The sequence below is a fragment of the Haemaphysalis longicornis genome, unplaced genomic scaffold (assembly GCF_048455015.1).
Source record: "Haemaphysalis longicornis isolate Haplotype H1 unplaced genomic scaffold, Haemaphysalis longicornis Haplotype H1 scaffold_7, whole genome shotgun sequence".
Taxonomy (NCBI): domain Eukaryota; kingdom Metazoa; phylum Arthropoda; class Arachnida; order Ixodida; family Ixodidae; genus Haemaphysalis; species Haemaphysalis longicornis.
Window position 1 is genome coordinate 145,242,964 of NW_027526422.1, and position 26,594 is coordinate 145,269,557.

The 26,594-nt window shown below is 45.9% G+C and overlaps 1 protein-coding gene across 1 annotated transcript in view; it reads left to right on the forward strand.

Moving 5' to 3' along the window:
- Window positions 1-26,594, forward strand: part of LOC144146585 (uncharacterized) — a 78,031-nt gene that overhangs the window by 10,674 nt on the left and 40,763 nt on the right. Inside the window, exons 2-6 of the mRNA XM_077678527.1 lie at window positions 3,012-3,119; window positions 11,038-11,142; window positions 16,037-16,175; window positions 17,583-17,707; window positions 24,596-24,766. Of these exons, the coding sequence (XP_077534653.1) occupies window positions 3,012-3,119; window positions 11,038-11,142; window positions 16,037-16,175; window positions 17,583-17,707; window positions 24,596-24,766 (648 nt within the window). The remainder of the gene's footprint in view (window positions 1-3,011; window positions 3,120-11,037; window positions 11,143-16,036; window positions 16,176-17,582; window positions 17,708-24,595; window positions 24,767-26,594) is intronic.

A 26,594-nucleotide genomic window follows, 5' to 3' on the forward strand; every position in this document is an offset into this window, starting at 1 on the left:
TTTTCCCATTCACTTTCTGGGGTATTTATGTTAGGTATGTTTGTTTCCTGTGCTTGGGGGTGGTAGCCAGCGCCATTCGGACTAATCGGGGTGAAGGGGACCTTCTTTTTAACCCCCGGGTCGTGACTCGAGTGTCTACGACATGTCCAGAGTGGTCGACCAGCTTTGAACCCTCTTAAGCTCCCTTTGGCAACAAGACTGCCAGAACAGAGGCCCTCGCTATGCATGTAGCGAATCAGAATAGGAAATGAGGGCCTCGTTGAAAATAACACAGAAATAAGGGTTGGCAGTCGAGAAAACCTCGGAAAGCAAAGGGGAGGATGTGGTAGATCATTGAAACAGATTAAGAATTTGGAAAGAAAGAAAGAAAGTGAAGAAAAAATGCCGAATGGTTAGTCCGAAATGCCGAAGATTAGTCCGAATGGCGCTGGCTACCACCCCCAAGCACAGGAAACAAACATACCTAACATAAATACCCCAGAAAGTGAATGGGAAAATCGCCCCGCCGGTAGCGTAGTGGTTATCGCACCAGACCGGTATTCTGGAGGTCGTGGGTTCGGATCCCACCTGGCGGGCATTTTTTCTTCACTTTCTTTCTTTCTTTCCAAATTCTTAATCTGTTTCAATGATCTACCACATCCTCCCCTTTGCTTTCCGAGGTTTTCTCGACTGCCAACCCTTATTTCTGTGTTATTTTCAACGAGGCCCTCATTTCCTATTCTGATTCGCTACATGCATAGCGAGGGCCTCTGTTCTGGCAGTCTTGTTGCCAAAGGGAGCTTAAGAGGGTTCAAAGCTGGTCGACCACTCTGGACATGTCGTAGACACTCGAGTCACGACCCGGGGGTTAAAAAGAAGGTCCCCTTCACCCCGATTAGTCCGAATGGCGCTGGCTACCACCCCCAAGCACAGGAAACAAACATACCTAACATAAATACCCCAGAAAGTGAATGGGAAAATCGCCCCGCTGGTAGCGTAGTGGTTATCGCACCAGACCGGTATTCTGGAGGTCGTGGGTTCGGATCCCACCTGGCGGGCATTTTTTCTTCACTTTCTTTCTTTCTTTCCAAATTCTTAATCTGTTTCAATGATCTACCACATCCTCCCCTTTGCTTTCCGAGGTTTTCTCGACTGCCAACCCTTATTTCTATATATATATATATATATATATATATATATATATATATATATATATATATATATATATATATATATATAAGGTAAGTAGAGACACAAACACACGAGAAAGACGTAGAAAATAGTGTTAACTGACGTTTCATGAAGGGGACTTCCTTACTTCAGGTACCGTGAAGAGACGAAGTCCTCTTCCTGAAACGTCAGTAAACTTATTTCGATTTTCTACGTCTTTCTCGTGTGTCTCTATCTCTACTAACCTTATTTTTTCGCGCTCTGTGTGAGTTTTTATCGTTCCAGACTATATATATATATATAAAATTGTTGATGTGCCCAAATAGCACTGCAACGCCTAAAAACAGCCCCCATCACAGTGGTCAAGACGTATAGGCGCTGCAGACTCGGGAACAAGCCTGTCCAGTTCAAAACACTACGGCCTATGTAGGACGTACTACGTATGCGGGTGGTTGGATTCGACATCGCTCTGTTCTGGGCTACAGCTCAATTGGCGAAGAATGGAAAAGGGCGAGCTGCACACGTTTGGTGTGTAATCGATTAGATTTAGGGGAAATTTTCAATACGGGGTGTGTTTCTGCAAACGGAAATTTGACATCTACCGGAAATTCATGTGGGTGTCAAATTTTCGTTTGCAATTTGTATGTGCCATTAAAGTTAGCAAGTAGTGCACCAGCACGTCCGGGGTCTTTGGGCGGTCTGCATTACAGCCAGAAAAAATATACCAGGCCGAATTCCTAAATTTGGCGATTGTGGACTACAGTGGCCTTCCATCGGGATACCACTAGGTTGATTACTGACTATACCGGTGCCAATTCTGCAGGCTAAAGCCCAGCTGAACACAATTGACAAACGTGTTCTCTGAAGCGGTTCTCCCTGCGTTGTAGGCTCCCAAGGATGGGTGCGCTGTGCTATTTGCCGGGACATAAGATACCTAATACAGCCTACACAGCTTCGTATCTTCCTCACGGGACCGTGTACAGCTTAGAAAACAAACCACACTGCCGACTCCACCAATCGGTTCCGCGCGAGACCACGGCCCAAACCTCCCATCTTCATACAGAGCACTCTGAAACGGTCATTGCTTATGTATATGACAGCGTTGAAAATAGTGGAGCGCACAAAGCCCTTGTCTGTTTGCAGCTACCGTGAATTTACCGAACGAACTCCTAGGTTGCAAACTTAGTGCCGCAAGTGTATCTCACAAGACTAGCCACAATAATTTGTGGATCCGCCATATACTGTCTGTTGTATACATGAAGCTATGCTCGCGGCTACGCCTTCTTTTCAGCTGTGCGAAAGACATTCGTCGCATGACGCCCTTGATATTCTTGCAGATGTTATCCATCGCTTTTTAATTTAAGAAGCACTGTAGTACGCAAGAGGCCTGAGGTATTGAAGAAATACAAATATATACCCCGCTTCATAAGGGTAATTCATACAGTTGTACAAATTGCCGTTTTAGGCAGGCTTGGCTGGTTTCCCGTCTTCTATAATGCAGCCGCACCCACTACTTTAACAATTTCCCTTCGGCCACCTGGCCCAACAGAGTGAAAATCTCCGTCACCACTTCACTCGGTATGAAAACCTGCTCAGGGCGTAAAAGTTGCCATAAATTATTAGAGAACAGCTAATTGTGGTTGGTGGTTCGTGTTCGCTGGTTCTTTTAATCAGCAGTTTAAAGACGCAGGCCATAGTTTTCCCCCGAAGCTTTGGATGGAACGCCTGCATGTACGTTTCGCTTACAAAGCCCAACTTATTTTCTTCAATACGGTGTCTAAGTTTCCTTGAGATTCATTTATTCTAAATTTTCCAGCTGCTTTCATTTGCGCTGACTCGACTCCTATTGCCGTCTTTTTTAGTTTTTCGACAAAGTTGGCTCAGTGGACAGCGTGACACCAACCGGCGACGTTAAGGTGACCTTTGGAAAAGCGTACCAGTGCACAATCGCGTCTGAACATCTTTTCAAGGTGAGAGCACCCATCACGGTTTGTTTCTTTTACAACTGAATTTGATGTGAAAGACAGTGGTGTCAACCGCTTTCATTCAGCAGAAAAACGATTGTTTTCGTCGTAAGAGTGAGCTTACCAGAAGTAATTAGCACTGGGTAATAAATCGGCGAAAAATAACAATATTCATTCGGCGCTGTTCGCATTGTCTATATGCCTCGAGCTTCGCGGTCGCTGCGCCGCCTGCCGCCGCTGCTCTTTTAATGCTCTTCGCAATAAAGTTTACGAAGGCTTTTTCAGCCGGAAAACCCAAACTCAAGAAGGCATAGTTCCGTAAGAGCACAAAAATAAATCTATAGGTTTTTAACTGCGGAGCTGTTTTACAAACCGTAAGTTTGCCGTTGCAGTAAACAAATATCAAGAAAAATCCGAGCGGTCGTCAGCGCGTGCCTCGTGGCGACCGCCGAACGTCCTCGGCACGCGCAGTGGCAGCAGCAAAGAAAACCTGTCAAAAACTTTGGGGAACGAGAAGATGCGGAGCGCTCGTAAGTGCATGCCTCGCGGCGACCGCCGTGTCCTCGGCTGGCGCAGTGGCTTTAGGAAAAAAAAAACAAATTAAAAAAAAGGACCGCAGCGCTGTCGTCAATCTTTACCGTGCATCTTAAAACAAAACAAAACAACTCCTAACTCCTAAAGTTGAAGAGGCACCCAGCTTGGGAGAGGTAACCGCGGCCACCACGTGCTTTAGAAGCCATTATGGATAATTGGAGACAACGCTACGAGCGTGCTACTCCTTCCCGAGAAGACTTGCAGATCCCGCCACCTCTGCCTCGAGTCGATGACGAAATGCTCGTGGAAGTCGACAATGATGAGGATGACTTTGCATTCACTACTCACTGCGAAGAAAGCGACGACGTCTTCGATGCGTGTGATGGCGATTCTAGACTCTCAACCATGCAAATAAGCAATTACACTGAAACATAGCTATGTGTCCAGCAATGCTCTCCTACAACATCTTCCCCCTTAAAGTCTTGCGCGTGAATGGAAGCTTCCCTGAAATTTTAAATACCAAGTTCGCTGCCGGAGAGAAGAGGCCCCGTTATCAACATATACTCTCATGTTGACGACACTTGTGTGCGCTTTGGAAAATGGACCGAAACAATCGAGGGGATTGTGCCAAAGGTGCAGTTCGAAATCGATGATGATGATGAAACAACATTTATTGAGCCCAAAAAATTTGGTGAAAGAACGCGCACTTTTCGAAGCGCCCGGCTTAACATTTGTGGCAAGGGTGAAGTTATCTGCGGTGGAACGCATCAGGACACATGTCCGATATGGTTGAATAAGTTCTCCGAAGAGCTGACAAAGCGTGTTCAGTTCGGCGCATCAAAATAAAAAAATACGATAGTAAGTTGAAAAACTCAGTGCCCTTGCATTCTGTGTAGAAGGATGAAAAGCGAAGCTGGGTGCAATCAAATGAGTGCAGGAAACAAAACACCTTTGTTTGCAATTTGTGGTAGAGGCAATTTCCCTGCGAATGAGCTTAATAAAACGTAGTTTTCTTCTCGCGCTTTTCTAACTCCGTGCCAACAACACGCGTACGTCCCAAAGCGAGTTGAAAGTGCAACCGATAATAACGCTGCTCGCGCGGTTATCAGCCGATTGGGCAACCTGTGAAAGCCTGGAGAGGCGTCGGCGGTGGCCAGGAGGAGCGGAGAAGCGGTGCCGAGTAACAGACTTCACCGAAATGACAACACCGGAGGTGGGGGAGACATATACAGAGTTGCTGCAAGAGGAGAACAATGTCTCAAAAATTACTACGCTTCTTATCAAGGCTATGGAAAGGGCCTCATTTGAGGGCTCACGCCATGACTTCATAAAAGGAGGTGAATTTTGTTATCCTGACATCAAAACTCGCAACGCAGTTCACTGTAAACCGGCATCAAAAGTTGCGTAAAGACTTCATTTATTAGCTGTGTTCATGGTGCGCGGCGGCGCCGAATTTCCCGCACTTGCCCGCGCTCCACTTCGCGTCCGTTTCAAGGGGCAGAACCGCGCCATTGTCGATTTGCTTCACGCTTCTGTTTTAAGAGCCTTGGGTTCACATCGGCCGCCTTCACTACGTATACTGGCGACGCTTGGTAGTTGCACAGTGCTCATTGCTTCTGTGGTTCATTGTTATCTGCAATGTGGCCTTGAGCAACTCGCAATGTTTTGATGTGTTTTAACAACGGTTTAGGAAAATGAGTAAGTGAGTTTTAACAGCGGTTTAGGGCGCAATCCTGGAAGTCAGCGTGGCTGAAGGAGGCCGCTTTGAAACGAGTTTTGAGTGGCTGCTAAAAACGTGGGTGCGAATGTTAGGAACACACTTCTATGTAGCCTTGGTGTGGCTTCACATCCGTATGCCGAGACAATAGGAAGCAATAATGGAGCACACATGGACTCTTTCCTCCACCAGAAAATTGTGTGCACCTGAAGGGAGCCCACTGCCGCTATCCGCGCATTTGCGACATAGGTGTAGTTTCTTTCCAGAGACGACAGTTTTTTGCTGGATATTAATACGCGGTAAGTGCAGTTTGTCGGTTGTTCACTCGGTTTAACCGGCAGGCCAGAAAGACGCAAACATGTGTTTGAATGCGAAGTGCTTATCGGCAACACTGTTCTAACTACTGAATCTTTTACCACCGCCTATTCGTGCCCACACTATTCATTTCAGGAAAACTTTCAGGCGTATTGGAGGCACTGTATACGTAACCAGGAGTCCCGGCGCTCTGGTAGTTTGGAATACATGTTGTATTGGTTTGAACAATAAAACGCTGCAAAGAACAGCAGGTTAAAAAGAGCTTCGGAAAAAAGCGAGAGAAAAGCAATAACACACAACAGTGCATGCCAGCTAGATCGCTTCCCAGAACAGCAGAAAAAAAAGCTCCGCTTATAGTGCGCGCGAGCAGTGCAAACGTGGAAAAAAGAATTGAATTGAGGAACCCTTCATAGCATTTGGCAGGGGTGGCGCGAAGCGTGTAAAGAGTGAGAAGGATATCAGGGTGAGAAGCGAGAAGTTTCGACGTGGCAGGAGGGGTAGGCGACTATCGTTTTTAGAGAACGTCTGTAATGACGCATGCACATAACTGGCCAATGTTTCAGTAATGATGCGATACATATTGCCATAGGAGTATTTAAACTGCGCCTCCCAATAAAAACCCTCGCCAATTGACTGTCGCAGGCAAGATGACATGTTACACCACTCAGGTAGACAGGGACGAATGAAGCCCTGATCATTGTTACCATGATAACCTTGTACCGGCGAGTCCACATTTTGTACTTCTTGCGTTGGCGTGTATGTCGAAGGCTTGCCGGTCGCACCTTTCGTTTTAGAGCGGAGCTCTGTAGAGCTAGGCTACAGCAGAACTTTCATGCCCTTGCACAAAGACGCTTAAGCCTCCACGTATCTTTTAAGCGCGAGGTGTTCTATTCGCGGCGAGATCGACATGTAGGTGGCGACAGCGTCACGCTGCTGGTGTGGATGCTCCGCTGAGCCGCCCGGAGAATGCATAGTGTGGGCGCGCTTTGTGCCTTTTTCGCGCCGTATGTGCGCACGAAAGGCGCAGACAAGAGTGGCATGGTGTAGTTCGGTTGTTCAACGTCCAATATATAGCATGGAAGCGGCAATAAGTTTTCATTATTAAGCCAAAGAAAAAAAGCTGCGACCCATCGGGATTCTCAGAATGGCCGCAATATTGACAATGAACTTGTATGGTGTTGCTCGTAGAAAACTTGATCTTTCTAGAATAGGGCTTTGAGCCTTGAATAAAATAATAAATAGAACCAAATCAGAAAGTCTACAGTTTACAACAGTTTACAACAGCAGTTTACAAATTCAGTTTACAACAGCAGTTTCAATCGCTTTCAGGACGCATTCTTGCATTTGTGGGATGCCCTGAAATGGTAACACCACTAACTGCCCGGACATTTTTCCTTAGAGCTTACGATACCTTTTGTGTGTTCGAAAGGCACGATAAAATTACTGAATTTTAACCAGCACAGAGATATAAATGCAACCGTTCCAACGGGTCTTTTGCACGCAGCTCTCTTTAAATGAAATTTGACCGACTCTGAAGGCAGGTTTGATAAATAACGGTGTCGGATCACTTATTTAAGGTTTTTGTCGCAAATAAACTTGCGAATTAATTTGCTAAAGCGCGCAGTACAATCAACATATCATGTTTAGCTAGACTTGCAAAGGGACAAGCAGGTTTACAGTGTGTAAGCCAAGTTTCTGGGACCTCACAGAGTCAGCATACATTTTTTGTTACGGCTGCACTGTTGACCATTTGCGTTGCTTTAAATATCTAACTGGTGGTTAGAACAGCGAGATGTGTTTGCATTCTTGCGTAATGTCACTTACGAACCATAAAGATGGCAAATGAAGTTTCCCCGTTGCAGATGTGGTAAAACCTTCCTCTCGTTACGAAAAAGCGCAACGGGTTCCCGGTCACTACTTCGTGTTGTAAACTGAACCTCGCTTTTGTCTTGGCATTTATTTCTTGAGGTTTGGTTTAAAAAGGCACGGATAAAAGTTTTCTGTGCATTTGTGCATTTCATTCTTTGTTTGCGAATTTTTTGGGGAAACGTTCCAAGCGCAGCGAGAAAAGAACGCATGTAACGTGAAAAGTCAAACGCTAGTTATCAGTATTACTTACAATTGAAAGTTCGCTAAACGCCGTGTTCCGTAGTGGTAAAAAAGCAATACTTCAACAAATAGACGCCAGTATTTTCAAAACTGATTAACCTCCCTTTTGGCCCGAGATTGTCCAGGAATTGTGGCTCGCCTTTTTTAAAATTGTATTGAAAGCGAGCATTGTGGGAAAACTAAAAAAATACAGTTAGTCACGGCGCACACCCGCCACACATGTGGGCAACAACGGGCATTATAATACGCGATTTTTCCTCCTTCTTCAAGGTATTAAAGTGAAAAGTATTGCTTCCTCATTCAGAAAAACATAAGTGCTTAGTGTCTTCGTACCGTGAGTTAGTCGCAATGACAGCATCCCGGTAGTCGCATCCGGCGATTTAACTGTGGGTGTATTTAGGATAGAAAATGGTGGTGGCTTACACGTTTCGTGTTGGAGACAGCCTCACCTATGATGCCTCACCGAACCTGACCGTCGACCACCGAAATGCGCAAGGGCATTGATTGTACATTATTCAAAAATGTGCCTCAATGGAAGTGTTTGGGGTTGTTGGTTTATACGTGAAACAAAAATAGCTCTCAAGACAGGGCACAAAGGAGGCGGCTACACACACATAGCTATGACTACAAAGTGGTTATTGGCCTCTCGGCAATATCAACCAAAAGGCTACACCGAGATAAGGGCGGAAAGAATGCGGAAAAAGATGGCAAAAAACGTTAAAAGTATAGACACGAAACTGCATCTCTGCGTTACCATATTACTAGTTCGACCATTCCGCTTAGTCCTTAATAAGCGCTATCTCCTCTGGAGACAAGGCAAACAAAGGGGTGCTGACGCAATCAGTGCCACTCTTATAAATCGCGTATGCTTCCAGCAGCTCACGCTTGCGCTGATTTCCTTAGTGCTTTATCACTGTACACTGCTCAAATTCAGGAGTGCACTTGCACGACAACACGTGCGAGGGGAGCCAGCCGCCGGATTTTGCTTTGACACTGGACGCGTGCTCCATAAGCCGTACGTTCAGGCGCCGCACAGTTTGGCCCACATACTGGGGGCCACAATTCAACGAAATGGAGTAAACCACGCCGGCTCGGCACTGGATGAAGGGTCGCACGTGGTTTATGTCACATTCTCTACGGGAAGGCGAACCATCATTAACTCGCGCCACACCTTGCTGAGTTTGTTGGGAGCCGAGAAAACCAAGCGCACGCCTGCTCTATGTGTGTGTAGCCTTCTTCTGTGTACCGTCGTTAGCGCTGTTTTTGTTTGAAATGTGTCTCAGGTTGCGGGTATGCTAATGAGTGTGTATTATTGGTGCCGATGAGGCTGTTGTGACTAGGGGCTACCATGTGAGAATGACTTTGGATTTCGGCTGGTCATTCATTCCTGCAAGGCTTAATGGCCGTGAATTCTCTAAAAACGGGGTGGGAGCCGCTGAAATAAGCGCTATGTCTCTTAAAATAATTCACAGATATCTAGAAGAAATAAATACCCGTAAATGTATGACCAAGTGGGCGCCGCAGAAGCGGTATGAGGGTAAAATGTTTGAGGGCGTATGGGGAATTGGTGTAAAATATTCATAGCTGAAACCCTGAATTTTTCTCTCTACGGCTCACTAGGCAGTTTTCAAAGTATCAGGCAAGTTTTAAGTCCGCTTTTTCTGAAATAGTTTCTACGTGAAGAAAGAGCGAACAGCATCATGTAATCAAGGATTAGGTTGCACATTTTTTTTCTCCCTATATACTACAGCCTATGTCTTACTTGCTTCACAAAATGTGACCTAAACATGTGATTCGTGGCTTGTCGTTTTCGTAGTCTTCGAAGGTACCGTTTCTTTGTCCTTCCTAGTCTTCCGTTGTTTTTAAAAATGGCCAATAATTTTCAAGGATAGCTACAAACGCAGGCATGTTTGTTGTCCTGATATTTTGCATCCTATATATAAAGTATGCAAATGTAGCAGTCTGAAAGTTGGGCTTGTTAGCACATATAAGGTAGTTAAAAGCGTACATGCTGGATATTAGCGTTAATAAGTGCCTTCCAGGCAACATGTGCAGCATCCACAGAAATGGGGACGCTTACCTTGTCAACTTGCGCGGCGATGAGCGGAACTTTAACCCGCAGGATATCGTGAATGTTTTTGAAGAATTCTAAATGGGCTTGAAAGTCACCTTCGAGCGATCAACTGAAGGCTGCTAACAGTTTTTTAATTTAATTATTGCCCTCTCACAGCATCCAATTCGTCGCCGCTATTACCCACGCTCTTACAATTTCCACTTCACTACTCATGTTGGCGTTCAAAAATGGTTGAAGAATGATCCCACTGTCATGCCTACGACCACCTGAGAATCGTGCGAGCATATGCTGGAAAACAGTGTTTTGGCGCAGGAAAACCGTCTCAAAATGGCTGGGTACCCGTTGTCGATGTTGTCGGCTGTGTGTGTCACGTGATGAAAAAAAAAAGGAGGACGTCAAGGATGGCCGTCACAACAAAGTGGCTCTTATCCCGTACGCCTAAGAAATGACGCACGGTTCGAAGAGTGTCGGGTCTAGGTACGCTGGGAAAGCGTTTTCGCGAGTCAAAAGTGTCTGCCACATGGTTAACACTGAAGGTAGTCTGAGAAAGGTAAGTACAAGTTCAGTGCGAACTTGTGCGAACAGTGCGAAGTTCAGCTTTGTGCACGAACATCAGACTGCATACTGTTTTAACGTGTCTTTGCGAGAACATGCTGCTTCAATACAAAATCCACTAGCGCAAACCTTCTCCCCGATATAAAGAGTTGTGGCTGCCATCCCGTGTTTAACAAACTCAAGTTCTGCATCGGCATACGGACCAAACAGTTAGGGACCTCGTAGAGGTTTTTTACAACAGTTTAAATCATACCAAGTGTGTTAGCAAATCATATATGGCTGTGCATAAGACAGAGAGCGCACTAATCAGCACTATGTTCCTCTATCTATGGTTTATTTTAATGTGTAAAATTTGTGTGAATAATCAATCTGCAGTTCTAAGTAAGCATCTATTTGTAGGGTTCATCCTGTCACTACCTCGTTCCTGGTGCGATTTTTGACTATTCGAAATGCTGGCCTTGTATTACAATTACAGAGTGCTACACAGTTATAAAAAAGTGATAACGCTTGAGAGTGATAATGTTACAGAGTGATAAAAGAAGTATTTCTTTATTCGCTACGGCTATACATCTATACATCTACGGCTATACATGTAAGTCTTTACATCTGCGCATGCACAGGTGCGAAGTCTTTTGCCTGGAGACTTTGTGAAACTTGTGGATGATGTTCGTGGTGACGGAAACCTGCAACTTGAGAATGGAGATCACTACAAATCAGCGACCGAGGTGAGTCCGCAAAATATTTTAACGCACCGAAATGCACTAAAACTAGATATGTGCGAAGTTGGGTTAAAAAGAAATCACGCTAAAACAGCTTTTATATCTACATCAGCGACTGGATACTGATTAGGTGTGTTATTTTTCATTTATGCGGCGCGAATTGCCCCGGTGGATAACGTTAAGGTGCTCAGAAGCATGAAATCCCGTAATGTCTTCTATGCAAGGTATGGATATGCACCAATATTTTTTAGATAATTCCAGACAACGGTAAAGTACTAAAATGCGACAGTAATATTTACAAATCCAATATAAAACTAGGCATAGCTTTGATTGCATGCCAGGTTTTGCTGTCAAAGCTGACGTTATTCATGCAGTGAATACACGATGACTGTACCAACTTGTGGGTAGCTACATGCGGAGCTGCGACAGATGTAGCATGTTTGATTTTTATTTATTTGCCATTATTTTTATCTCGCCCTCCACCTGCAAGACGCCATCACCATGCAGCAGGATTAGGAACGGAAAGAATGCCCTGTCATCACGGATGCATAATTTTTTTCACCCAGCTCTGAGTGAACGTGGCCTCAATAGTATTTCAACCTTAGGGAAGTAGCAGTTTCGCTGCAGATTAAGCGCAAATTTTAATAAATCTGCGGAAATCTTGAGGGTAAAGAACATATTTAGTCAGCCACTTCAAAAGGTGCAATAATGTATTGGTCTGAAAGGGTTGTTCACGAGGTCGCAGGTTCGATTCCCGGCCGCGGCGGCCGCTTTTCTGATGGAGGCGAAAAGCAAAAACGCCCGTGTGTACGAGATTTCGGCGCACGTTAAAGATCCCCAGGTGGTCAAAATTAATCCGGAGCCCTCCAGTACGGCTCGCCTCATCGCCTGCGCTGCGTCGGCGCGTTAAAGCACTACAATCAATCAATGAAAGGGTTGTTATCTAATTTCTATCAAAGCAAAAAATTAGGAGTAGAAATATTATACGGCTGGTTGTATTTTGAAACCACCCAATGTTGCTAACTCTGTAACGGCGGCCCACAATAAGGAGTTAAAACTAATGCCCTTTGCCTGGTCAGAAACTTCGTCAGAAACTTTGTCAGACGAAGTCGGAAACTCCGGTTGTTATTAATGATTTCAAATACAACTTAGGGCAGCCAAAAAACACAAAGCAAAACATTGCATAAGCCAACGGAACCACAGTGAAAAGAAAAGACGTAGCTCTCTCACAGTCTTATACACCGTACTGAAATATTTAGGAAGGTATTTCAAACAATTCGGTGCAAAGGACGACCGCACGTTGAGGGTACGCAGACCACCCTTAGAGGTATCCGGGCCGCGGAATAGCTTCTTGCAGTTCCGAGCCACATGTAATTAGGGGCGCGATCTCGAAGTTAAAGGCTCTCGGCAATGTTGCGGTCATTTTCTGTCGGCACTCTTTCTGAGTTGGACAAGTTTTTCTCTTAAACTGCAACAAAAATTTGCTTTTAGGTGTCTTCAACAACTAAGCATAGAAAGTTATTTACCGATTCCTTTTCTCAGCGATCGTTGGGCCCTTGCGGCTTAATAATGCGTTTCTTTTTGCTTTTGTACCGCATGCAGACATTTAGTAACTTTATGCTCGTCTCCTCAGCCACAGCTATAGGGTCCTTCTCTTTTCTTTAGAAATCGAATAACACCAAACTTTATGTGCTCATATCGTATGGGTGTTTCTTTTCTGAAATTAGCTATGAGTAGTTTGTAGCATGGTGCCGGGACGTCTGTGGTGATCAATACGGCTGGCTTAAAGGGATGACAAATGGACGGTGACACTTAATTGTCACCGTCCCATTAGGAGCGTTTCCTAAGTTTTCTTAACAAGTAGTCTTTTATAGCTCGGTGAACAGTTATGGTCATTAACAACTGGAAGCATATAGCGCGTGAAAAAACAACGCGGAAATTATTAGGTTGCAATGTCCTCGTTTACTAATTTCTCAATTTGTAGTTATACATGAAGGTGTCTCAGTCGATAGGCGTTGTTTGACTTGTCTGCATATTGTAAGGCGTCTCTAGGCCAACTTGCGTTTTAAGTGCGAATGCACTTTATAAGCCACCCCAAACCATCCACCGCCGGCGGCGGCGGCGGCGGCGGCGTCCGCAGAGCTCCTCTATATTTAAAAAAGAAACAGCATCCGGCGCCAGTTTTCGATCCGAGGACTTTGCGGCCGCAGCGCGACGCTCTACCGACCAAGCCACGGACGCGACGGTGATATCAGTGTTAGTGACGCGCCCTATATCTTTAACGCATTCAAACTACGTCGTCAGCGGCGTGCGTTGGCGACTCAGCGGCGTTATAGCGGCTTGATAACTGCGTGGTGTACACGTGATACTACAAACCCGATGGAAGAGATGGAAGAGAAGGCGGCGAGGCGGTGGGCTGCGGGGGCCGAGCGCAAGCGCCGCAAGCGGGCCGACAACCGTGCATTCGCACTTTCACATTCTCCCCCTCGGGGAAATGCGGGGGAATTTTTTTGTTATTAGATTGCTTTAAAGGGATATTAGCGGGGCATTGACAAAACAATATTTGCGGCTTCATGATGCTTTTAGTCTATGTAAGCCTTTATCCTAATTCTTTAGCACTTCTCTTGATAGCATTAACTGGTGGTAGAAGAGAGACCAAAACACTTTATTCGCGGCCGCCCCACAAACTACCGCAGTGCAGTCGTAGTTGTTTCCAGCGTGTCGGCATGCTATCTTAGTCTTCAAAATATACAGTTTCACTAACCCCATGGCTAATACCAAGTTTAGAAAAAGACCGGGCATGCTGCAAGCTAACCACATAGCCTACATGTTCCTTCTTTGTCCTTGCTCCCTTTTCACGCAATAGTAATACACGTTCAACTTGCTAGAAATGATCTAAATTTTGAAGTGTGTTCTTATCAATGTAACAAAATAGTTTATTTATTTATTTATTTATTTATTTATTTATTTATTTATTTATTTATTTATTTATTATACCTCAAAAAACCCAGGGCGGGATTTGCAAATCAGTTAAGTACAGCTAGGCGACGCAAAGCAGGGGACGGCAACCTGCGGCCCGCGCGGACATTATTTGCCGCCCCCTTCCACCACGATGTTTTACCCCCGCTCCCCCTCCCCCCCCCCCCACCCCCACCCCCACCCTCCATTGCTTGTAACTTCCGATCTGAAGGCCGACCTGGCAGTTTTCACTTCGAGTGGGGTCAAAGCTCGTGACATTCGCGCAAAAATAAACGTTAGTATGATTTGTATTCACGTTTTCTACGTTATTTTGAATTTTCCGATTTTTTTTCTGTGCCTGCGAAGCCCCCCCCCCTCCCCCCTTCCCCTTTCCTTCTAATTCCTGCAACCCCTTCTATACCGATCTGCCATCCGGCCCCCGCCGAGTCGGCTTAATGCACCTCGGCCCTACCCCTCAAAAGGCTGCCGACCCCTGGCATAAATGATAGTGTAAAGGCAGCTGCTCTTTGAACGCACTTTCATTGCAGAAATATGCGAGTAAATGTGGCGAAAAACCGTAGAGCATTACTTACGCATTCGAGACTAATCTGGTAAGTCAGTAGACGATGTTCAAAAACTGCTTGAACGATCTTTGAAGTAGGCGGTAATGTATTAAAGCGAGGCTTATTGTGCCACTCTCCCGGCTTTTCGACGGACTGCCGGTGATGCTGTTTCCTGGCGGATTATTCGGAATACTCGGCTGGGTGCCTGGCATTACTCTCCGTTCGCTGCTTGGGTGGTAAAAAGGAGCATTCTGGATTCCTCACAAAACCACAACAGGGTTCGCTGGTTTTTTCAGCCGCCGAAGTTTATTGTAGCCACTGAGCTCGGAGCAGGCATCCAAAGAGGGTAAAGGTGCCCATGAACCAGCGCCAGCAAACTTGCTCGAAATCGTTCCTGCAGCGTTTAGGATATCCATGCCCCTAAGAAGCGTCACGCGGAAAAGTAAAGGCGAAACCACATGCAACGTTTTGGTCGCGTCTTGCGGCCGTCTGCGGCGCCCGACGCCGACGCGGAACGGGCGTTGGAGAGGGCGAGCAACCACAAGAGACGCGCGAAGAGCGCTTCTCCGATCCAAGTTGCCAGACTTACTTTGGTAAAGGCAGCATCGTTCTGTTTAAGTCATTCCTAATAAACTGAAGAATAATCAAAACTTCAACAAACAAAACACGTTAAATTGATGTTCTATTAAATAAAGTGCTAAAGAGCCGCCAAATAAAGAGCCGCCATGTTGCGTGCGGAGGGGGACCGGAAATCGAAGATAGCAACATCCGGCGCAGACGCCGAAAACGGACCGAAAATCAGGGATGCGCACACACCGGCGCTCCGAGCGCGCTGCTCTGTATTTGGTGGCGCGCGCGCTGAACGCGCGTCGCCGCGGACGGTCTCCAAACGCGACCAAAACGTCGCATGTGGTTGCGCCTTAACGTCTTCACCAACAGCGAAACGCGTTGCAGACCGCGCAGGTATGCTGGCTACGCTGATGGGGAGGCGTGAGTCAAGGCAACAAGGGGTTGCGGCCGCAAAAGACGACGACCATCGCGAGAGCTACGCCGAGAAGCGACAAGTGGGACACACATTGCACACGCTTTTTCGCCTCAACCCACTTACGCTGCAACGCCCTTTGGATTATCTCCAGCGGTGCCACGTTTACTCCATTGTGCAGTACAGAACACTGACATTATTGGCGATGTAAGCCTCACAAAAACGTCGCTGTATGTTGATTAGCACATATATGTGACGTCCGCCAGTTATCGCTTGCTAGCTGGTTGGGAAAACAGTACTACTCGTTGATTGCTCCGCTGGAATAATTTAAAGAGGACTTCGTCATGAAGCAACAAAGAAACTAATGCTTCAGTATTGCTTGTGTGCGCTTTCTCAGGCCTGCGGACACATTTGCCTCGTGCTAGGAAGCTGCGCCAAAGAGCCTGGCGAAACATACGCTACAGTGGGACAAGCGCACCACACCTTCCGCCCATTGCATCTGGACTTCGTCGCAAGGCCTTTATACGGCGATTTCAGTTGAGTTGTGTCGATGTGTTCCCACTTTTTATGAGGGGTGTGTTATTTAAAATTGTTTGGGAGGGACACGAACAGAGGAATCGTTTTCCACCATTGAACATTGTGTAGCAAACATTTCTTCCTTTTTGTAAGGGGGAGCAACCTTCACTATTCGTTTTGCAATGTGAAGACACCTTTCCAATGAAAACCTGATCTAAACTGAGGATGCAATGCAAATTGATAACATCACACAATTAACAGGGTAATCAACTTATCTCGATGAGCGCATAAAATGTCACGAAGCATAAACACCGAGATTTGTTCTGTTTCTGGTATAACAATTGCCGACTATAGCGTCAAAGAAGATGTCGTAGAACCTCTGCATCAGAGATGACAGCGAGGTGTGCGAATAAAAGAGCGGTTGCATTACGGCATTCGAATGTTAATAGCAAGATTTTGATAGTTACGTTGAGCTACAAGGTGCAGAAACGTATTATGAAAAAGAGCAGGCAATGTTTTGATGTCGAGGGCAAACAGAAAGCCAGAAAGAAAACAAGTGAATTGTCGTTTGTGACAGGATACGGGAAGGGAAGGTCTAAGGGGTGAAGCAAGCTAAGTTTCTATGTGGTTCTATAAGACCAGACCAAAGAATGTAAACTGGATGGTTTCGCAGAAATAACAAAATATCAGGAAGTACTGCAACATGTTGCGCCATTTTAGCAGCGCATAAGCTATCCTGCCGCCTTCCAGACTGTAATGAAACGTGCACAATACATGGGGAATATCCAAACAGAACCATGAGGAATGGCTTCTCCTAAACCCTATTTGTAAATATTGACCGCTCTCTTTAAATCCTGTGTTCATTAGAAGAACCCCTCCTTGAATATTTTGATAAGGTTCACGCCAGACAAAGGGATCTGTCCCGGTATTATAAGCGCCGCAGGTGCCCTAGAAGGGTCTCCGTCAGTCGACTTCTCCTTATATGCCATGGACCTTGTTGCAGCAACCGCATGGTTATGAAAAACCTTTGCACTTAGCGTGGTAAAAATTGGGTTGGGAAGCATAGGCGCCCATCAACTGAAATAGTAATTGTAGTAGACGTCTTACCCGAAGCTTGTGCGTTTAGACAAAAGCCGTTGTATTGTTTCTATGCACATACTCATACGCAGCCATATATATACAAAGATGTATAACCTCGAGAAAGGCCGGTCACCTGCCGAAATGTCAGAATAATTATCTACCCGGACTTACAACTTTGCGCACGCACGCCCGCACACACCCTCACACGTGGACGCGTACGCACGCTCGCCCACACCTCCCCCAAACACACACATTTCGAAGTTTTACCTTTTCAGGTTAACACATTATTAACTACGTCTTCTTGGCATACTTCCTTTGTGTTTGTCTGTCCTTCCTATATTTTTCAGTGGCAAGAGTGACTCAATATGCCTGCGATGAGCGTGCCTCCCCATGTCTCGCGGAGAATCTGCTTACCGCCTTGCAAGAATCTATGCTGGACCTGCCTGTCGTCGACACTTCCGCCTGTAGCAAGGTAAGAATTCCAAGAAATTAGCAAAGTTCTTTTTGTTAATAAGTCACTTGCGAATCCCTGATTTATTTCACCCGAATTTTTCGCACAAGTAAAAGGCGATTCTCTAATGTTCCAAGGAGATTTAGGCTGGCGTTTACGCCCCCCTAACAAAGCAGGCATAATGTACATCATAATTCACTTTGGTACAGCCAAAAGCAAGCGCTGCGGAATGAAGCTTCTAGTAATATTTTAAAGTGGGACTGGAACTATTTTTACAGTACCCCGCCAACCGGCGCTTCGGGCTAAAAGGGCAAGACTGGGTGCAGCGTCAACCTTACCTAAGCAGAAAACCTTTAAGCTGAGTGTAAGGTCCACTTACGAAGTCAGTGGCCAGGCGCCCGGGCTTTGCGCGTGAAAGGATAGATCCCTGCCCCTCGGTCTGGTGGCACAGCACTGCCGACAGTACGCCTTGGTCGTCGTCAATTCGCGGGGGCGCGTTCGGGAGATGGCTTGTCTGGATGCCGAGAATGCCGCAGGAATAATCCCTTTTACGAAGGCAGCGGGCCCGCCAAGTTCCGAATACTGTGTGCGAAGCTGACAACGAAGGGGTAACTGTCGTCGTCTGACCTCACTCCAGCGGCAACTTTTCCACGAGATCCCTTTGTCGCGCCCCACCTTAGGAACGGGCCGCTTTCTGTATCCGCCGCTCTTCGCCCCCACCCTTCGGAGTCGCGTGCACTCGCCGCCACGTGCTTACTCGCCCACGTGCAGGCTCTTGACCCGAAGGGGGTGGCGCCTTGGAGAATATTCGGCAAATGGCTGAGTGAAAGCTGTGTGCATGAATTTGGGCCCTCCCTTACGCGTGTACGAAAGGTAGAGGGGTGTTCCCGAGAGAGAGCAATAGGCCTCGTGCGCTGGTATGGTGGCGCCACTGAATTCGAACCAGCGGCGCCCCCTGTCGACACGCGCCGCATCTTTTGCGCGTACCGCACTTCGCCGGCTCCGCCTGCCCGCGTATCCCGTGCGCAGGGCCAGCGTGACTACGCGAAGCGAGCCGTGCGTGAACTGTTCTGCGGCTTAGAATAAATAGGGGGCCCTGAGAAATACTTAAAAAATAAAGGCTACTTGACCTGCGGAAAAACAAAAAGACTAGACGGCAGCAACCATGTCTTCGGCCTCAACGCAGAAATTCAGACCGAAATAGGGCCCTCTATATAGCCCCGGAACATGGTGTGATTCAAATGAATAGTTTAAAATGCAAGTGCGGCTGGGAGTAAGGAAAAAATATGGAATGTAAATTTTAATCCATCAGCATTTTTTGCTAATACCCCAGAGCCCAATCTGTGTAATGCCTGGCATTTGCACAATAACGCACAACGGGAGATCGAAGTTAACGCGTCGTAATAGTGTAACTGTAGACCATTTGTCGAGTGAAGTTAAAAATACAGGAAAAAAGAATAAAAATGAACTTGCTATATCGAGAAGTCTACCTAATCACAACATTCACACGATTAATAAAACAAAATTATAAAGAACCCGGAAATGCAACCCGGAGAACACAAAAAATTAATACGCACCAAATCCCAAACGCCTTGCATTCGCACAAAAGGGCACAATTATTAAAACATTTGTTGTATAATAATGTAAATGTATGTTATTTGTATAAGAAAAACAAAAATACCAATAGAGCTAGAAATGAACCAATGAAACAAAAAGAAAACCGATTCGCCGCACTAACCTGTTTATTGATTCCAAAATAACACAAACCAGAAAAGCAAACAAAAAGACGAAGAAGTCAGAAAAGCACCAATCTGGCTGCAATTAAAAGCCTCAAGATGAACAGAAGCGGCATAGGAATCCATACACACGCACAATTTTCTAAATTTCTCGAATTTTGCTGATAGTTCACGTACATTATCCCTTGCTTCGTTTCTGTGCTCGTCGGCAAACCCAAAACGCTTTTTTTTTCTCTTTTTTTTTGTTTCGAGGAAGCTGCTGGAAGGCTGTCCGCCGCGGCTGAGGCTAACAGACGGCGACGGCGATTTTACATTAGTAGCCACGACAGCCGGGAAGAAATTGTCCACGAAGTTGCCGCGTGCGTGGGATAAGCCATCTGTGCATCCAACGCAGGACACACAGCAGCAAATAAAACGCTTATTTATATGTTAGCACGACGAGTGCTATTGAAACTGTCCAACATCGAAATTAGTGTACACGTCACCCGAAAAACGTGCCCGCACAAATTCGTGATGTAAAATGGGGTTTTGCTGACGTTCCTGCGTACGAGGGCAGCCTCAAAAATGTAGAGCCAACATATGCTCCGACAGACGCTGTTGACAAAGAAATGTTGGAACCAAGCGTTGAGGTGATCAGATGGCTCCTCATAACATAATTTATTCTTTGGCGATGTTCCATACTTTTTTTTGTAACTGTTGAGCCATCGGCAAACAGAAAAGTAGGCAGAATTGCTTATTTTTCGCCCGTAAAAGCGCCGTTCTGTGATACCTCCGCCGCTGGGGGCGGCTGACCGCGCCGGCCCCGTACGTGCAAAATACGCCGCCGCGGCTGCCAGGAGGCGCTGCCTGTGCCGCTCAAGTAGCAGCGCACTAGCCCTATAGCGAGTGGTTATAAGGCCGAACTCGGCTGTTAGAAAGCGTTCTTGTCGGAGCTCTCAGCTAGGCAGTTTCCGGTAAGACAAGGTGTCTCGACCGCTGAAGCTCGGTTGGGATTTGTGAGCCCCCTAAGTGAGAGATAGACTGGAGGAACGCGTGGGAAGTTTAGGGTACATATGTGCACCGGGAAACTAGACGGGTCCTGCGGCGGGAACAGAGTCCCGGCCGTCGTTTCTCGAGCGGTTTGTGTACGCTCCGAGCATAGGAGAGTTAGACGGAGTTGGAAAGCTCGAGTGACTTGTTCGCACTTAGAGTTAGCGTCTAACTGCAGTTTGGAGTTTTTACCTTCTTATTACTCATGTACCCACGTACTCCAATGTAAATAGTTGTATATAAATTCTTCGTTTCTCCCATCAAATCCATACGACTCGATTTCGTCAATTCGACAACACTCTCCGAGAACATCAACACCATCGCCCCACGAGTCTTCTGCCAAATCAACCGGAGCACGGGCGATTGGCTTCCTGATCGGCACCGGACTTCGGTGAACCGAACCTCTGCAATCTTTACACTGAGGCTCCAATTAGGAGTTAAGCTGAAGCATTATCCACGTTGGGAATATGAACAATCGAATTGCAAAAAAGCCTATGAAATACGTCGAGCGGGTCTAAAGCATTGCACAGAAGTCAGTTGTATCCTTCACTAAGCGTTAGCTTACGTGTGTACTTACTCATGTGTACATTTTCACTCGTCGCATTCTTAAATTTCCTAAACCATCAGCCAAAATTGTAGCACGACAACACGCAATCCTAATATTCTACAAAAACTGCTGAATATACTTTGCCAGATCCTGGTGGATGTCACACTGTCCTTGCAACTACAAATGTAGTACAGCTAAACCTGGATATAGCGAAGGTGACAAAAGTTTGCAATTTTTAGTTACACCCAGGTTTTCGTGACATAATGGTTTCGAGTAAGGATAGCATGAACGAAGCATGAACGGAACTAGAATTCTAGCCACAAGTGAAGGTGAACTCACCCTTCAAGGATGTTTTTCGCCGTGAAAAATTTCGTGATCTACGCCTGCTGCTTTCGCACAAGCTTAGGCACTACACGGGGCTCCAAAGAAGTGAAATTACTCACCCCGGTATTTAAAAGCCTAACTTAGGTATCACGTTTGGCTTTTGATAGTTTTTGGTTCCAAACGCGTTTAAAGAGCAAACCTGTGCTGAAAGGGCGCCTTTCGGAAACTTGATGCTCTTTTCCCACTAAAAATTGTTGATGAGAGTGTGCTAGCTGGGCATACTGTAACTTGCGCTAATGCCATCGGAAAATGCCAGCTTGTCTTAAAAACAGAAATCTTTTCGTTTTCCGGTAGTAGAACTCGCCACCGGCGAACAGACACTGCAGATAGCAGTGAAGATGCCCGAGTGCACATCGATAGCATCCCTAGCACCTGAAGACTTGTCGCTAACCGACACCGCAATCGCAGGTGGAAACGCATGGCAGTTTGCTGCGTGGGCAAAACGTACTTGAAGTGGAGTTAGTTTTGCCACCTGGTGTTGCGCTACACAAGAAATATAAACTTTGTACTGCGTTAGCCATAAGGAGACCCCAAATGCTTCCTTGGTCATCATTATCATGACGAAGTTTTGTTTCTGGTGATTCTAGACGTTCTCATAGCTCCTAGCTGCTTAACGAAGTGATCGTACTCGGTAAAATAGTCAATTTTTTCCGCTGATTTTTCGGTAAAAGTTAAGAAAGCTATGACTGATAAGCTAAGCGAGTTCTGTACATCAAGGTTTACCGCCGCTATGCATTAGCTACATAGAGGTCGCAAGTACATGCGCTTCTATGGCGGTGGTAGTGGGAAATTGAAAACTTCGATTAATAGAGGAATTCGTTAAATAGAGGTTTGTTACATCCAGGTATAACTATCTATTCTTTTCCTATGTTCCCTGCAATGATGCACAAGACAGGAAATATTTGCAATCAGCATGAATGAACAGCGAAGTTGTCCACGAATAAGAAACGCGAGCGACAGCGCCGGGCACTGTCCATAGCTCGACTGCAGACGCCAACCATGCACAATGTAGAAACAGAGGATGGCTCTCGACGAACACGCACATTTGTTAAGCACGTCACGAGTGGTTGGGTCATTGTTCTCGAATACATGTACAAGCCACAAGTACAGGCACACGGAGTCGAAAAGAAAGGTAAAGTAGGACATTTGTCAATTAGATTAGAAGGTCTTAAACTACAAACCCCCAGACGTTAAACAAACGGTAACCTACGACGTCGAGGTGACCGCTTTGTACTAACTGCAGACTGACGCTTCCTTAGTGGCTTTCGTAACGTGCCGAGATTTCCCGAACTAACAGAGTTTACTTACTTTATTCGCCGCACGCCGACAATCCACTTGTCTTCACGTTTTCTCCCATGGCTGCGACGGGAAGCTGTAAAAAGCTTCGGGCCTGGCGTGCCCTCCCGACTGTGGCATTTGAGGCAACAATATCTGAGCCCAGATTCTTCTTTGCGACTGTGATTGATTGATAGTAGGGTTTAACGCGCCGACGCAACGCAGGCGATGAGGCGCACCGTAGTGGAGGGCTCCGGATTAATTTTGACCACCTGGGGATCTTTAACGTGCGCCGAAATCTCGTACACACGGGCGTTTTTGCTTTTCGCCTCCATCAGAAAAGCGGCCGCCGCGGCCGGGAATCGAACCCGCGACCTCGTGCTCAGCAGCGCAACGCCTTAGCCACTGAGCCACCGGGGCGGGTTCTTTGCGACTGTGGGGTCGCAGCATGATTGCGATGACGCCATCGAACCGTCAGCTGCAAAAACTTCACCGCGAAATAAAAAAACCCTGATCAAATTCCCAAATAGTCCACGCTCACGCAGCAGCAGCGAACGCGGGCATGCGCGAGCGAACGCCTTCAAACTTGTAAATTCAACCGCCAGAAGGCGCCACCTGCTCCTCAAACTGCATTGCAGGGTGCCTATTGGGCATGCACATGATTTATCCTTGCAGCCTCTCGAACATCGGCGCATTTGTGACCGTGTCCTCCTCCTGCGTAAAATTGTTCACACGGGTACAAGTGTTCTGGCGTCCATTTCTTTTGTTGCCCCTCCCACACGCTGTACCAGACGATCTGATCCCTTGAACATTGTGCATCCACGTCGAATCCTGATTGTTTAGTATTTCCCTTTTTTCTACGGACTGTTGAGTTATGGAATGAACTTGATAGATGTCTGCTGGGTGCTGAGCAATTTGAGAAAGAGTTACGTGGTAATTTGGTGTTTTGAATTGGGCTGTTTTTTTGTGTGCTGAACATCTGTACGCACTCCTGCTATGTCTCATAAACTAAGACAGCAGCATCTGTAAATAAATAATAAATAAAAGGAAGGTTTTAAGAAGTCTTGAAAAATACTGTGGCGCGCCCGAATACCTACCCACATATGAACTGTTTACAAAGAAGTTTTTTTCTTAACGAAAATAATATATATTGCTGAATTTTCTTTATTACGTTAGAATAGCAATTTATCTAATATTCCTCATTCTGGTACTGGCAGGAAATGTTAGTTACATCGAGGGAGTCAGTTTGTTTTTACAAGAACACGCTACGGGTCAAAAGCCAAAGGTTTCCGCCCCTTCTTTTCGGAACAATGTTCACCAATACATACCTTTTTGTGAGCGATTGTCAAAAACACGGATTAAACATGTCCCGTTAATGTTGTCTATCATAGATGGCTCAACGTATCGACTATAATAAATTAAAGCATGTAAAAGTAAAGTAAAAAAGCGAAGCAACAAAAAGTAAAAAAAAATGTAATTAGGTGCTCTTCAAGTACAACCCCCATTTCAGGTGTGTCATGTTTTGTTAATCCATTCTTCTGCGGTGAAAACTCGCCAGGGTCACGGCAGTATATCAAGTATGAATTACGTGTTTTCATCTTTCCGTCACTTTGTGTTATAAAGATGTTGTTCACTGTTCTTTTTATCGCGTTACGTTCAATGTACGCACAATAAACGCACGAATCTGGTTTAATGCGTACGCATGAAAGTACATTTTTGTACTACCCGAATTTTGTTCATTGTGTCTGCACGAACTTGCCACTTAAAACGGTATCATTGTCAGAAATAAGGCTTTTGCCTGTACTCAGTCTTCTGAAATACTGTGTCACAGTGGTGTATTTGCATGCGTACGTGTGTGGCAACCAGGCTTCACATTTTTCTGTCTTATATTGGTGGAAGACGAGTGTCAAGATGAAGTAATATATATATTTTTTTCAGTCTTCAGTTTATGTTCCCGGAAATGTTGTCAAGGTTTCCAGTGACGTGGAGCAGTTTATACGATGGCAACTCAATGATTCCATCGCTGAAACTCGGGATCCTTCCATCAAAAAATTCCAGACCTTACAAGACCACGCCTGCTCGCGCCTTAGTGATTCTGCGAATGGTCCAGTAAGTTTTCAGGTTCTTGCATTAGTTAGTTTTCGCTCTGAAAAAAAGTTTGAGCTCTGAAAAAAAGTTCGAAATTTCCGTTCCGGGAACGGAAATTTGCACTAAAATGTGCCAAGCCTCGAAATTATGAATCGTTCGGTATAATTGATTTTGGGTGGCTTTCTGAAGGCGAGTGAGGTCCAGGTCATTTCAAACGGTTGCAAACTGTAAACAACGTCACCGAATACGGTTGGTCAATACACAGAACCCGGAAAAAAGCACTGCTGTAAAAACTGCGGGAAATCATGAGGCTTCTTGCTTGTAGTTCATGAACGCAGTGCAGGTAATACGCATGTATGCGTAGCCTAACTCAAAACCTGAATCATTTTGTCAACTCAAACAGGTTTAGGTACGTTTTATAAAGCTCCTAAGAGAATTTCGGTACTCTTCAACGAGTAAATAGGTTACTTTGTTTGTCAAAACAGAAACACGCTACACGCTATATTTACTAGCGGAGCTGTGTACCCTTAGACGCTGAGGTGGGGAAGAGGGAGAGTGTCCGTGTGGGGAAATGTCCGCAGGGCAAAGGATAGGGTGTAGGTACAAAGGCTGAGGCGCGGGCGAGGTAGGGAAAGTGTGTAGAAAGGCGACGCAACCATGCGGAAGCTGCCGGCGGGCGGGCCGCAACAGTTTTGTAGGTGAGCCGTAGTCACTAAAATTTGGGTTCGCGAATGGGTGCAACTAAATGAAACAAGCAGCTTCACTGGCTAATCGGCACCATATGGATGGCGTTTTTAGCATATTCATTAGCAGCGAAGCTTTAAACGTGAATACGTTTCATTACTTTGACTTGTAAACTAAACGCTTTACGTATGTCCGTACCCTGTAGAATACTTCATAGCTTGCATTGCATTGGCAGTCCTGGGTCGTTCTCGTGGGCTTGTTCCACGAGCGCAATGATCTCGTTAGTTTTTCTTTTTTTGTGTACTGTTTGTTTAGAGTGTCTGCTTTCGCGTATGGGGGCTTACCCACAGATTTAGCATCGTTAATTATCGTCCTCTCTCCGTTTTTAGCCTTTTCTTTTCTTCGCCCGTTTTTCGCCGCTGCTGCACATTTTGGGTCATGGATTCGGGGGGGGGGGGGGGGGGGCGGCAATGTTGCTTATGGCTAGGCTCTTGCAGGTTTTCTGTCTCCATAAAGAAATCTCGGGCAACAGAAACGCTTCGCCGCAAAGCCACCTTTGCCATGAGGGCTTAGAAGAAAACAGCTGTACATGTAGTTTTACCAATACTTTGCTAAAAACAATCGCGTAGAAACTTGCCGGTAGGCCAATGATACCATTACATCGGGTTTTGTGGTTATTTATTAGTTAGAGAACAGTGTTGTTGTAACGTTCAACAACTCCCAGCTACTGTCATTACATGGGATTAGTAGGAAGGAAAACGGGCCGCCCCATGTTTCTCTGCTTGAACAAATTTCTTGCCATTCAAATTTCATTCAGTAACCACGAAGTCATAGTCACCGCCTCTGCCAAAGATGGTGACAACATTACGAGTTTATTCTGTAATCGAGCGTTTGATTGGAACTTTACACTGTTTGGCGAGTCGTCCTCATTCACAGATTAGAATGGCTCCCGATTTTTTGTCCATACCCTGGAACACCTGCTACAGTAAGGTTTAAATAAATCGCGAAATCGAGCACAGTTCTGTGGCGGCTCGGAGGCGACGGAAGGTGGGTGCAATGCTTTTTGCACCACAAGATACGTCCTGCTATATTTATTGAGGCACGTCTCCAGCTAATTACGTAGTTGTTGCCGTGGGTGGTTCAGCAGATTGACGGTGTCGTGGAG